Source organism: Antechinus flavipes, chromosome 2, assembly GCF_016432865.1.
Source record: "Antechinus flavipes isolate AdamAnt ecotype Samford, QLD, Australia chromosome 2, AdamAnt_v2, whole genome shotgun sequence".
Classification (NCBI taxonomy): domain Eukaryota; kingdom Metazoa; phylum Chordata; class Mammalia; order Dasyuromorphia; family Dasyuridae; genus Antechinus; species Antechinus flavipes.
This window is the reverse complement of record NC_067399.1, coordinates 262,330,622-262,345,806: the sequence shown is the minus strand read 5'-3', so window position 1 is coordinate 262,345,806 and position 15,185 is coordinate 262,330,622. Positions and strand designations below refer to the sequence as shown.

Here is a 15,185-nt window from a genome sequence, read left to right as displayed (position 1 = left end):
CTCATTATTTATGACTAGGTCATGAACCCATTTTGACCTTATCTTGGTGTGCGGTGTTAAGTGTGGGTCAATGCCTAGTTGCTGCCATACTAATTTCCAATTTTCCCAGCAATTTTTGTCAAATAATGCATTTTTATCCCAGAAACTGGGGTCTTTGGGTTTGTCAAACACTATATTATTAAAGTTATTGGTTATTTTGTCCTTTGAAACTAACCTATTCCATTGATCAACTAGTCTATTTCTTAGCCAATACCAGATGGTTTTAGTAACTGCTGCTTTATAATATAATTTTAGATCTGGTACAGCTAGGCCACCTTTATTTGATTTTTTTTCATTAATTCCCTTGAAATTCTTGACCTTTTGTTTTTCCATATGAACTTTGTTGTTATTTTTTCTAGTTCATCAAAGTAGTTTTTGGGAGTCTGATTGGCATAGCGCTAAATAAATAAATTAATTTAGGTAGTATTATCAGCTTTATTATATTTGCTTGCCCAATCCAAGAGCATTTAATATTTTTCCAGTTGGTTAGATCAGACTTAATTTGTGTGGAAAGTGTTTTGTAGTTTTGCTCATAAAGTTTCTGATTTTCCCTTGGCAGATAGATTCCTAAATATTTTATACAATCAGTAGTTACGTTAAATGGAATTTCTTTTTGTAATTCTAACTGTTGGGTTTTGTTAGTGATATATAAGAATGCTGATGACTTATGTGGGTTTATTTTGTATCCTGCAATTTTGCTGAAGGTGTGGATTGTTTCTAATAACTTTTTAGTAGAGTCTCTGGTGTTCTCTAAGTATACCATCATATCATCAGCAAAGAGTGATAATTTGGTTTCCTCATTGCCTATTCTTACTCCTTTAATCTCTTTCTCAACTCTTATTGCCAAAGCTAGCATTTCTAATACAATATTAAATAGTAATGGTGATATTGGGCAACCTTGTTTTACTCCTGATCTTATTGGGAATGGTTGCAGTTTGTCCCTGTTACATATGATGCTTACTGCTGGTTTTAAATAGATGCTACTGATTGTTTTAAGGAAAAGTCCATTTATTCCTATACTCTCAAGAGTTTTTAATAGGAATGGAATCATCATGAGTTTTGAAAGGTAACATAAAAATTTTTTGTATCTGTTACAAATGAGGAAACTGAGACTCAAGGAAAATCCAATTACTTGATTGCTAACACAGGTTATCAGAAGTTGAATTCAAACCCAGATCTCTCTGATTTCAAGTTCAGTAATTGTTTTTAATTACCTAACAATAAGTCCATGTGAGATACATGTAATCAATCAATGTATAGCCAGGCCAACAGACCTTCATTTTCTTTGTACACTCCCTAGTACAAGGAAAAAAATAAATTCACTACTAACAGCTAACATTGGAGCAGCTAGGTGGCACAGTGGATAGGTCACTGGGCCTGAAGTCAGAAGGAACCTAAATTCAAATACAGACCAGACACTTGACACGTACTGGCTGTGTGACTTGGGCAAGTCACTTAATCCAATTATCTTGCCAAAATAATAATAATAATAGCTAACATTTGTATCATAATTTTTGGTTAGTAAAGAGCATAAAATATATTCATTCATTTCATCCTCACAAAAATTTCTCAGGTAGGTTTGATTATTACACCACCAATAAAAAACTGGACCTGAGAAACATAAAATAAACAAAGCCAGAGTCTCTTAAGCTAGTAAGTGTTAGAGATAGGATTTAAATTTAGCCTTCTTCTCTGGACATTGTAGCACTTGGCTTATTTCCTGCTTTTTGAATGTGCTTTGACCCTGGAGTTCGCTTGTGCATAAGAAAAAAAGAAAAAGAAAAAGAAAAGAAAAATTGATACTTGTGACTATTGTATTATAAAGAGGAAGAAAACTAAATTTGGAGTCATGAGCAAATTTGAATTTCAGATGTAACATTTGCTTTCCATATACTCCAAAACTTTCTTCAATTTTGTCTCTCATTGCCTTTTCAAGTCTAATTTCTCATCATCTTCCTCCATTAATTCTCTATAACTGTCATCATAGCCTTTTGCTGTTTCTAGTGAATAGAAACTGCTTGATTTTAAAATTTACATCTTTAGAACAGGGATTTTTAATCTTTAATCTAATTTAAAAATCTAAGATTTTTAATCTTAGAACAGGGATTTAATCTAGTCATAAATCTGTTCAACTATTTGGTGAAGTCTATGGACCACTTCTGAGAATAATATTTTTAAATGTATAAAATAAAATATAAAAGATCACAATAATATAGGATAACAGCCAGTTATATTGAATTATAGCTATCAAAGTATATTTTTACATTAGTGAATGCCATGTTAAGAAATCTTTCCCAGAGTTTAACTTAGTGCTTGTTTTTTGTTTTGTTGTTGAAGTCACTTTTCCTTTGTTGACTTTCATTTCCTTATCTGTAAACTTAGGGCATTAAAATAGATGTTTATGGTTCCTTTAAATTTCAACATTCCATGAGTTATGATACTGTCTCCCCCCCAGCACATATCTATCTTTTAAGGGTGAAAAGTAGTAATAATAATTGAAAAATATAGTAGGGGTTGCACAGAGCTAACTTTAGAGGATGTATGTTTTAATACAGAGAAGGTCTCATCATGATGGATATCTCAGAAATCTTCTTGGACTTCAGTTTTCGAGTCACAAGTTTCTTCATGGCAGCCTTCATATCTTTGTTCCTTAATGTGTAAATAAAGGGGTTCAAGATAGGGGTGAAAATGGTGTAAAATATGGCAAGGACTTTATCTACTGGGTAGGTGGTGAAAGGCCACACATAAATAAAGATACAGGGCCCAAAGAATAAGGCCACAACCATTATGTGAGCACTCAATGTGGAAAATGCCTTAGTCATTGCAGCAGAAGACTTATACCGAACAGTGACCAGAATGACTACATATGAAATGGACAAAAGGAAGAAGGTGCTTAAGGAAAGAATCCCACTGTTGGCCACAATTAATATCTCTATGGTATAGGAGTCAAGGCAGGCAAGCTTAGTCACTCTGGGAAGGTCACAGAAAAAGCTGTCCACCACATTAGGTCCACAAAAAGGCAAATTCACAGTAAATGACAATTGACTTATGGTGTGCACAAACCCAACAGTCCAGGAGGCTAATACTAAGGTAATACAGACCTGCTGATTCATGATGGTCACATAATGTAGAGGTTTACAGATGGCCACATATCTATCATAGGCCATGGAGACCAGCAGCACCATCTCGCCACCAGTGAAGAGATGAATAAAGAAAATCTGGGCTATACAGCCATTGAAGGATATAGTCTTGTGTTCATTCAGAAAGTCTGCAATCATCTTTGGGGTAGCAAAAGAGGACTGACAGATATCAATAAAGGACAGATTTCCCAACAGGAAGTACATGGGAGAGTGCAGGCGAGCATCAGAGGTCACTATAACCATGATGAGAAGATTGCCCAGGATAATCATCCCATACAACAGGGAGAAGAAAACAAAAAAGAAAAGCTGAAGTTCTCGAGAACTGGAGAGCCCCAGCAGCACAAATTCAGACACAACAGAGGAATTAGCTCCATCCATGGACACAGGTGCCAGAGCTGCTTAGAGATAACCTTAAGACAGGAGGAATAAGAGGGAATCAAAATGAATGAAAACAATATATTGCTCTCATTATCTCTTCTCTCCAATATCTTCATATAGTTTTCAGATTAATGCTAATTATGCACAAATATATTTATCACTATTTAGTATAATTTAATTCATTTTTAAATTCATAATTCATGAAACATTTATTAGATTCCTATTACATATGATATATATAGATATATATAAATATAAACATACATATACAAACATACATGTATATATCCTGCCTCTGCGGGGTTTAGTATTGATTTTAGAGCCAGGAAGACTGATGTTCAAGTCCCACTATTGAATCATACTAATTATTTGAACATGGAGAAATCCATCTACTTTTTTTTTAAAGAGTATCTTTAATATTATACCTTTAAATAATATGGATTGATAAAAGCGATTTTCACAATGGAAATTACCTTAAACAAAAAAATTATAGATTTGTGTAAACATGCCCACACACACATGCATATGTATGTATATCTGTAGATTCAAATATATGTGCATAGTATGCATGTATACACACACAAACACTAGTGGAAAACGACCCTAATTTCAAAGAGTTTATGTTCTTCTTGAGTGAATTTCACATTTTCTACACAAAAACCTTCACTATTTTTTTAATTTTTTTCCTAAAGTTTGGAATCCTCCATAATCCTATTTTTTTTGTAGTCACAAGAAGTTCCTTTATTGTTATAAAAAAAATTATTTTTTAAAATAGATTCCCTTTATTATTATTATTATTATTATTATAGCTTTTTATTTACAAGATATATGCATAGGTAATTTTTCAGCATTGATAGTTGCAAATCCTTTTATTCCAACTTTTTCCCTCTTTCCTCCTACCCCTTCTCCCAGATGGCAGGTTGACCAATACATGTTAAATGTTAAAGTATAAGTTAAATATAATATATGTATACATGTCCAAACAGTTATTTTCCTATATAAAAAGAGTTGGACTTTGAAATAGGGTACAATTAGCCTGTGAAGGAAATCAAAAATGCAGGCAGACAAAAATAAAGGGATTGGGAATACTATGTAGTACCACCCTATATTTTAACTTTACTTTATATCATCTTCCCACCTATACTTACAGTACAATTACTTTAGAGTAGGCACTATTTAGAAATGTCCTCTGGTGATTTCCATATCCATACTCCATATGCATGATAGTACATTTTGTACTTCTCTAATGTAATTCTAGGCATAAAACCACATTTAATGATTCTATGTGAGTCATCCAAACCAGACATTTACAACAATTACCCAAATAACGAAGTCTTCCAAGGTTTTCAAAAGGTGGGCCACAGAATAGAAAGGGATGGCATCATACCTTTTTTTTTTCCATTTAAATGACTAAATTGTGCAGATCTGATGCCTGTCGTGTGCTCAAAGTCAGATCTATACAACATCAGCAGGAAGATGTATAGGTAGGTCTATCCTATTTGGCCTTCTTGTTCAGTTATGTTTATGGAGAAGTGGGAAGGAGGGAGATGGAAATGGAGAGGGAAAGAGAGAGGGAGAAAAAGAGATGGAGAGAGTGGGATGAAAGAGTGAGGAGGGAAGGAAGGAAGAAAGAAGTGAAGAAGGGAAGGAGGGAGGAAGGGAGAAGGAAAGAGAGAGAAAGAGAGAGAGAGAGAAACAGAGAGAGACAGAGAAAGAGAGAGAGAGAGAGAGAGAGAGAGAGAGAGAGAGAGAGAAGGAAAGAAGAGAATAGGAGAGGGGAGAGGAAGGGGGATGAAAGAAAAGGAGCGGAGAAGAAGGAAAAGGGGGGAGAAGAGGGTAGGGGAGAGAGACAGAGAGAGGAGAGAAAGGAGAAAAAATAGGGGGGAGATAGGAGACAGAGTAAGAGGGTGGGAGGGAGAAAGAGAGATTTACAGAAAGAGAGAGTGGGAGACAAAGAGAGACAGAGAGCGGAAGAGTAGGGGGAAAAGAGATACACACAGAAAGAGATGGGGAGACAGAGAGTGGTAGAAAGAGGGGGAAAGGGAGAAGGAAAGGGAGGAGAGAAATAAGTCTAAAAAAGGTGGCTCAAGAGTTAGGATGTGCATCCAAATTCTCATTCTAATGTGTTCTCCCCTAGGTGATTTTGAGAAAGTTACTTAATCTTTTGGGGTCTCGGTGTCTTATTTACAGGATTTAGGGGGTGGGATGTAGGAGTCTTTAATCTTTTTTATATCATGGATCTTTGGTAGTCTGATTTTATCATTCTGTTTTTTCAGTTGCGTCCAACTGTTTGTGACAATGTTTTTGATTGCATTAAAAATATATTGGATTATTAAGGAAGTCAATTATAGTGAAATAGCCTTTTAAAAAATTTTAGGTATTTTGAAAAAGCAAGTCTATGAATCTTAAGTAAAAAAAAGCTTTATTCTATCTACAAATTCTAAAGAACAATTCAGTTTTAATCATGAAATATAGTCATTTTCCCACCCCACTTTCATACTTGCCCCCACGAACATGCTATTTGTGGGATTAGTTATCTATTCATTTATCTCAGTTCCATATAGTATAGACACATGTAGAAGCTCCAAATCCAAAGCATAACTTCCTCTAGATGTAAGGATTCAGTCATGTTCCAGTCCTGAAGAAATTTCCACATATACTCCAAAAGATAGTGGTAGCTAGCTAGCACTAATATATCAGTGATAGTCATTAAATATAATCTATTATTTAACTTCACAGAATTAATGTGAAAATCAAATGTTACTGTGTGTACTTTTTAAATCATACAAATAAATGCTATTATTATTAGGTATTAGAATAGTGAAAAGTAACAGAAGTGAGCACCTTTCAGTCTTGCAAGCGTTTATTTCTCTATTTCTGTCCCACAGAATAAAACAAGACATTACAAATACACTAAATTCTTCCATTCCAACATTATACCACCCTTCTGATGTCAGTATAAGAGAATGAGGTTGATTAATCATACACAAAGAATAAGGGAACGGGATCATAAAATCATTGAATAAAGAACTTGAAAAGCCCTTGGCAGCCAATTTGTTTCAACTTTATCATATTACTGGTGAGGGAAATGAATCACAGAGAGATGAAATTATTTGAGCAAAGTCACATGTCATCAATAACAGAACCAGAATTTGAACTCAGACTACCAGACTCCAGTTCCAGTGAACTTTTGAAAATAAAAAAAAGAAAATCTCTCTGTCAATTGAAGCAACCCTCAACCCCGTCAAGTCCCCCCCACCCCATACCTTAGAGGAAAGCTAGGTGGTACAATGAAAAGAGCACTGGGCATCTTCCTGAGTTCACCTATTAGCTGTGTGACTGTGTGCAAGTCATTTTACGCTGTTTGGTTCAGTTTCCTCACTTTAATGTTTAGCAAGAAAACCCCCAATGAGGTCATGAACAGTCAGACATGCTGGAAGCAATTCAATAACAATAAAAACAACCCCCTTGTATAAAAGAGGGCAGTAGAGGATCTCCTTTATTAAACTTTAGATAGTGTATGTTATACACTCTGAGATGAAATAGGAGAATAAATCTGTTCAGCAATATTATGACTATTAATGCCAGTCTTTCCACATTCAAACATTATTTTCCTTTGAGAAATAAACATTATTTAAGTGCCCTATTATGTGCCAAGCACTGTGCTCTTACAAGTATTATCTCATTTGATTTTCAGAACCTGGGAGGTGACTACTATTGTTATCTCCATTTTACAATTAAATAAATTGTTGCAGAGAGAAGTTAGATGATTCTCCTCAGACCACACAGATAATAAATGCCACAGTCTAGATTTGAATTCAGTCCCAGTGCTCTCTCCTCTTGACATCTAGCTGCCCACAAGAGTAGGAATTAACTTTGTTCTTCCTTTTATTTTAATGCCTGATATACAGTAAATGCTTAATAAATGCTTGTTCATTACATCGTCTTAATAATATTATTAATGTTTATGTATGTGTGTATACCTCATAAATTTCTGAATTCTATAGCTAAGAAACTAGGATAAATTTCCCTTTAGACCTTCAAATCTCATTCTTTTCCTTGATTTCTGTTTATTTGCTTAGGTATTCTGGAACTATATGAATGTTTTTCTTTTCTTCCTTCCTTCTTTCCTTTATTCTTCTTCCTTCCTTCCTTCCTTCCTTCCTTCCTTCCTTCCTTCTTTCCTTCCTTCCTTCCTTCCTTCCTTCCTTTTCCTTTCTTACTTTTCCTTCCTTTGTTTTTCTTCCTCTTTTCCTTCCTTCATTCCTTCCTTCCTCCCTTAATGAAAAAATTCAGTGAGGCAACTAGTCTTTCTTTTTCCATTAGACAAAAAGTAACATCTTTTTGAAACTGTTCTCCATTATTCAAATAAAGCTTTTTGGACTACACAATGAAAAAGTTAACTAGAATAGAGCCATGTTTTGGAAGAACTTTGATGGCAGTTGAGTACAAACAGCAGACAACTACATCATGATCCAACTAATTTGTTTGCCTTGACTATCCATATGATTCTTTTTTGCCAAATCAAGTTGCTTCCTGGCAGTGATTATACTGACATTCCAAATAAGCACTCAACCATTTCTTTCACTACTGGGTGATGCAATGAATAGAGCACTGTGCCTGGAGACAAGAAGACCTTAGCTCAAATACAACATTAGATACATACTAATTGTATAATCACAGCCAAGTCATGTAATTTCTGTTTAATCAGTTTCTTCAGCTATAAAGTGAGAATAATCATAGCACCTACTTCCCAAAATTGTTAGTAGGATAAAAAGAGATAATGTTCAGTACAAACCTAAAAGAAGGATATAATCTAAGTTATTATTTGCACATTTAAACACAACCCTAAGTGGGCTCTAGATTATGATTTTTCCTTTCTCTTATGCTGAGATTCTTGCCTACCTCAGACATTTCAGTCTATGTTTGTACAATGATAATATCTGGCACTAAGTTTACAACCAAATGCTGGCTTTGTCCAAGTGATAAAATACGATAATTTTTTTTAAAGCTATTGAATTGCATTTTTAACTTATTTGAATGAATCTTATATGTGGGTGGCAGATCTCTCAATCTACTTTGTAAAGACACATATACATACACACACAGATACACACACACACACACACACACACACACACACGTGCGTGCTTTCTCCTAAACTCAATAATTTTTTTTTGAGACGCAAAGAGTATTAAGTTTATTGTCCATCATCATAGAACTAGTCATCTGAGGAAGAATTTGAACCCAAATCTTCCTGAGTCCAATTTCATCACTCTATTATGATACATGCTTTGAGATCTCTTTTCTTATCTTTCCTGAGATACAGATTCTTCTCTTGAATGAGGTTGCAGCTAAACTCAATAATTGCTCATTTTTCTAAGTATAATTCTAAAGTCACATTATAGACTCTGACTATTCAATGGAGAAAGATCTAAATGAAATTAAATTTGCTACAATTTAAAGGAGAAAAAAAGCATTTAGAGCTAGAAGAAAGTCAATTCATCTTTTGCATTTTTTGCAGATGAGGAAACTAAAGTTTAAAGTTATGAAATGACTTCCCAAAGTTATTGTCACATATTTCCAAAAATATATAACTGAATAGAAAATTTAGTGACAAATATCAAGAATTTAGAGAAACATGGGAGGATTTTTATGAATTCAATCAGTTATAAATGAAATTAATGCCAAAAAAGGGAGGCGAGGGAATGACATTATCTATAATGTCCAATTGTACTTCCAGAAGTAAGATTACAAAGTATTCCTCCCTCTTCTCAGTCAAGGGGTGGGAAGGATTATTAGAGTAGAGTAGTAGAGTATTATTAGATGCCTGGCAAAAGCATCCTGTTAACTGTTTTTCTCTTCTATGAGGGAAAATATAGGTGAAAGTAAAATATATAAGAAAATATATTAGAAGGTAGTATAAAAAAGCATCAGTCTTTGAGAAGCCTCAAAAAAAAAAAAACTCCATTTTTGATTACTAATTTAATTAACTTTCAACAAAGAAAATAGGAAAGGAAATTAAAAATCATTTGACCATTCTGAATCACAGATCCCCTTGCATAAAGGCTATTTCTACAGGGTATCAAAGAAATTCATTAGTTCAGAAGAAAATATTCAAATTATTAAGAATTCAACAAATTCATCAATTTAGAGGAAAAATAAATCAAGCAAATTGTTTCATATATATACATATATTTATATACATATATACACATGTACCCTTTATAAATACCCTTATACATACACACATATACATGAAATACATTGATTAATATTTTCCTTTTTACCTTGATTTTTGTATATTATACAGGTGTAACTAGAGAATGTCAAAAAGAATAAATAAGTTAGTGATTAAACATAAAGAAACAAACAAATCTCATATATAGCACATGATTTCTTTGGGCAATACTTTAGAATATTTTGTAGAAACACATACCTTTTCAAAGTAAAAGATAATCATACTAGTAATTTCTTCTGATTTTCAATTTAATCTTTAGTTCATAGGATGAATTCTCCTTGGAGAATGTATGGAAAAACATGAAGAAGATTTAAACAGGATAAGAAGGTATATGTGTGTATGAGTGTATATGTGTGCGGAGGGGGAGAAGAGTAAAGAGGAGAATTAATTTGCATTAGTTAAAAAAAATAAATAAACGCATTCAAGCCAATAAGGTGATGGATTCATTTACTAGCTCAGTAAAGAGAAAAAAAGGGAAGAAAAAGAGACGGAGACAGACAGAGAGAGAGAGAGGGACAGAGAGAGAGAAAGAGGGAAGGAGGGAGGAAGAGAAAGAGAGAGGAGAGAAAGAGAAAATGAAAATTTTTCTCATTCTATTATAACTACAACAGTTCATCATTGACCTCAGTGAAGAATTATAGACTTTTTGCACACTTTCTTTAAAAATCATGTTACATGCTAAAAAAGCAAAAATTCCAGTGTTTATCCATTCCCCCTCCTATGTCTCTCAGTACTTACTTACTCCCATGTGAAACCTGATGTTCTCTCAGAAAGCATTTAGTAATAAACAAAATAAGACTTTGGTCAAAATCTATTATTAATGCAATTCATTGCAGTCTTGTTTTCTCACCTACCAGTTTTATATATATATATATATATATATATATATATATATATATATATATATATATATATAGCATGTCAGAGAAGTTCTTTCTGAAATCTGAGATACTAAATTCTTCTCGTTTTCTAGTATGGGTTTATTTACTTTAAAATATAGATCTTTATAAACTCCTACTTTTGTAGTGAAATTGGAAGACTGTCAATATTTTATGAGTGACCTGTAAACAGACAACAATAGTCCATTGTTCAATGGGGATTATTAAAAACCTTAACTAGATTTTCCCAAAGGTGTGAAATGGGCAACCTCTTAAACAGGAGTTGGTTATTAACAGGGATTGTAAAGACAATAGGAGGGAAAGGGAGATTCATCTCTCCCTTTGGCAGGACATGATGCATGATATGTGAGTTCTGTGTAATTTTAGTTACTGTTGTAGGGGGAAAATGTAACAAAAGAAATTCTTTCTTTTTAATTTTTAAAATTTTTTTTAATTATAGCTTTTTATTTACAAGATATATGCATGGATAATTTTCCAGCATTGACAATTGCAAAACTTTTTGTTCCAATTTTTCCCCTCCTTTCTCCCCACCCCCTCCCCCAGAAGGTAGCCTGACCAATACATGTTAAATATGTTAAAGTATATTTTAAATACTATATATATATATGTATATATATATACATATACATATATACACATATCCATACAGTTATTTTGCTGTACAAAATAAATTGGACTTTGAAATAGTGTACAATTAACCTGTGAAGGAAATAAAAAATGCAGGCAGACAAAACTAGAGGGATTGGGAATTTTATGTAGTGCTTCCCACTCATTTCCCTGAGTTCTTTCGCTGGGTGTAGCTGGTTCAAGTCATTCCTGCTCTATTGGAGCTGATTTGGTTCATCTCATTGTTGAAAAGGACCACCTCCCTCAGAATTGATCATCATATAGTATTGCTGTTGAAGTATATAATGATCTCCTGGTCCTGCTCATTTCACTCAGCATCAGTTCATTTAAGTCTCTCCAGGTCTTTCTGAAATCATCCTGCTGGTCATTTCTTACAGAACAATAATATTCCATAATATTCATATACCACAATTTATTCATCCATTCTCCAATTAATGGGCATCCACTCACTTTCCAGTTTCTGGGCACTACAAAGAGGGCTGCATATGTCCCTTTCCCTTTTTTAAGATCTTTTTGGAATATAAGCCCAGTAATAATGCTGATGGATTAAAGGGTATGCACAGTTTGATAACTTTTTGAGCATAGTTCTAAATCGCTCTCCAGAATGGCTGTATGTATTCACAATTCCACCAACAATGTATCAGTGTCCCAGCCAAAGGAGATTCTTGTAATTGATAACCTTGTTAGGGAGCAGAAGACTAGTGGAATGTGCAGTGTTTCGCCCCACTTAGTACATGGTGAAATACTACTGCATTCTATATCCTTCAGATATTCCAAGGACCTAAAAAGAATCAATGGAACCTCACAATTCAAGAAACTTTTGGGAAGACTCACTCCCAAATTAAAACAATCACTATTAAAGACTTGTTTTTCTTCTAACTAGTCTACCTTAAAGACTCATATTCAAGAGGCTTTTTTCCTACATTCTTTTAACTTAAAGGCAAATCCTACACTTCCAGAGTGGATACAAATATTTATTTCTTTATATTTCAAATGGAATTTTCCATGTAGAATAGATATATTAAAAAGAATCAATAAATTAATCAACAAGCATTTATTAAGCATGCAATATATGTCAGGTATTATGCTGGAAAAATAAAAGTGAAATAATCCTTGCTGTCAAGGAGCTTACATTCTAACAAAAGAGTCAGTGTATACAAATATGTCAAATATATACAAAATATGAATACAGTTTTGATTTGAGAGGGAGGATAGTAACAACAGTGAAAAATCATTCATTCAGATTCTGGTTACTCAAAATTTTGATAATTCATAAAAATAGAGCTAACATTTATCATTTTTCTCTCTATGATGAAAGAATTCATTAAAATGAAGAGTTTCTATGTCACTCCAGTTAATATTTTTGCTATTTTTTCTGGATCTATGATTTCATTAGAAGAAAACTCCTGATGTGGAATCTCCTATCAGATGAATAAATAATCTGTAATTTATGATCTCAGAGAATCACTTGAAAGGTTAAGTGAGTTGCCTATGTTCATACAAATAAAGTCTTAGAGGCAGAGTTTGAACCAGGATTTTCTGACTCTACTTCTGTTTCTTAGTATTTCAACACCATGGCTCAGCTGAATTCTCCCCATGGAAGTTCTCCAGCCATCTTGAACTCTTTACACTGTAACATTTCTTTTCCGTTGCAATCCCAGTGAAGGTCTTTCAGAACCTCTGTTTCGAAGAAGACCCTGTCCATTATTTTGCCTCTCCTGGCTCTATTTTTGACTCTCTCTAGGCTTTGCCACCTTGCTCCAGGGCAAGTATTTCTCTGTTTCTATACCTTTGCCTCTATTTCAACTCTTCAGTTATATGTCGCTTCCTTCATTATCCTATAAACATTCTGAGGTCAAGAGCTGCCTTTTTGGTGGTTCATATATGTTTCCTCAGAATTTAGCTGAGTGCCCTGCATATAATAAGAACTTAACAAATATTTGTTCATTTTCTGACTTCAAAGCTGGTCTTCTTTGTTCTAGGTCATACTACAAGGAACATTTTTAATATCAGACCAAAACATTTTGAAATAATATTAAGTATAAATAGTTAAAATAAAATTCCCTTACCACTTAAACTACTCTCTCTCCCTCCTTTCTCTCTCTTTTTTTCTCTTTTTGTATATATACATCTATGTACAACTATAGCTTATAAATCTATTAATAATCTATTATCTATCATATATAATCTTCCATATCTATTAATCATCTATTATGTATCAGTTATCTCTCTATGTGTCTCTCTATGAGTTTGTGTCTAAATCTGTCTATCTGTCACAATGTAACTGTAATAAATGCTTTTATTCTCAAAATAGATGCTGTTAGCATAGTCTATAAGTATAAATATTAAGGGACATGTGTAGGCAATGATAAAAGATGAGCAGTTGATTTTCCCATTTGGCTTTTCTTTAACTCTGTTCAGGATTTCATTAGAAGATTCTTAGTCTAATAGTGCAGAAGTAATATATTTCAAAGGAGGAGTGCCATGCACATTGAGTTCTAATTATAAGAGACCCTTATTGCCTAGGACAATTGTAAAAGCTGTCTGACATTCATGAACTGGTCTCTCAGTTTCTGCATGGCTGATTTCATTTCTTTGTTTCTCAAGGTATAGATGATGGGGTTTAAGAGAGGGGTAAAAACGGTGTAAAATACAGAAAGTATTTTATCCACCGGAAAATTACTGAATGGCCAGGCATAGATAAAAATGCAGGGTCCAAAGAATAGTGTTACAACAGTAATATGAGCTGTCAAGGTGGCACGTGCCTTTGCTATGCCAGCTGATGAGTGTCGTCGCACAGTAACTAAGATGACAGTATAGGAAATTAGCAACAATATAAAAGAAGTCATGGCCATCAGTCCACTGTCAGAAAGCATCATTATCTCTAGAATATATGTATCTACACAGGCAAGTTTGATTACCAAGGGAAGGTCACAGAAAAAGCTATCTACTTCATTGGGGCCACAGAAGGGTAGGTTCACTGTGAAAGTCAATTGGCTCAAGGAGTGCAGGATTCCAATGACCCATGAAGTCACAACTAAGCCTGTACACTTCTGCAAACTCATAATGGTTGCATAATGTAGGGGTTTGCAAATAGCCACATATCTGTCATATGCCATAGCTACAAGAAGCACCATCTCACCACCAGCAAAAACATGTAGAAAGAATATCTGGGCCATGCAGCCATTAAAAGAGATGCTCTTGTGTTCCAAAAGGAAGTCTGCAATCATCTTGGGTGTTGCAAAAGTGGATAGGCACACATCAATAAAGGAGAGGTTGCTGAGCAGAAAGTACATGGGAGTGTGCAGGGCAGGTTCAGAGATGACTGTGAGCACAATGAGAAAATTGCCCAACAAAATAGCCATATAAAACACAGTAAAAAACAAAAAGTAGAAAAGTTGGAACTCTGAGGACCCAGAAAGCCCCAACAACATAAATTCAGCTACTCCTGAATAATTTGCTTGGTCCATGGTCTCAAATTTCAAGATTGGACTAGAAGTTTTCTGTGGAGAAATTGGAAAAAAAGATATGAGAACATCATATAATTAATAAAGAAATGAAAATGTGAGATAAAATCAAAAGACAAATTCCATTGGCTGATATGACAACTTATATCTCCTTTAATCCCTTATTCAGTTCCTCCTACACATACACATACATACATAAACACACACATACACACATATACACACATTTCATTTTCTTTCGGAAGAAGTACATATGCCTTCCATTGTTCTTCAGAGGAATATCCTGGCACATTATGGATATGCTAAGAAATAGATTAATAATTCTTTCTTTCACATCACTAATTTAGCTGCAAGTTATATACTTAGGCTCATATTAATATAAACTCAAGTTTTA

The 15,185-nt window shown here is 33.9% G+C and overlaps 2 protein-coding genes across 2 annotated transcripts; both read right to left on the bottom strand.

The window, feature by feature from the left end:
• Window positions 1–2,585: 2,585 nt before the first annotated feature.
• LOC127552504 (olfactory receptor 4K5-like) lies at window positions 2,586–3,560 on the bottom strand. The gene has a single exon (XM_051983010.1). The coding sequence runs from the start codon at window positions 3,555–3,557 to the stop codon at window positions 2,586–2,588; it is 972 nt and encodes a 323-aa protein (XP_051838970.1). The 5' UTR covers window positions 3,558–3,560.
• A 10,286-nt stretch (window positions 3,561–13,846) lies between these two features.
• On the bottom strand, window positions 13,847–14,794 carry LOC127552503 (olfactory receptor 4K15-like). The gene has a single exon (XM_051983009.1). It carries the CDS (start codon window positions 14,792–14,794, stop codon window positions 13,847–13,849), a length of 948 nt encoding a protein of 315 aa, XP_051838969.1.
• Window positions 14,795–15,185: the final 391 nt, after the last annotated feature.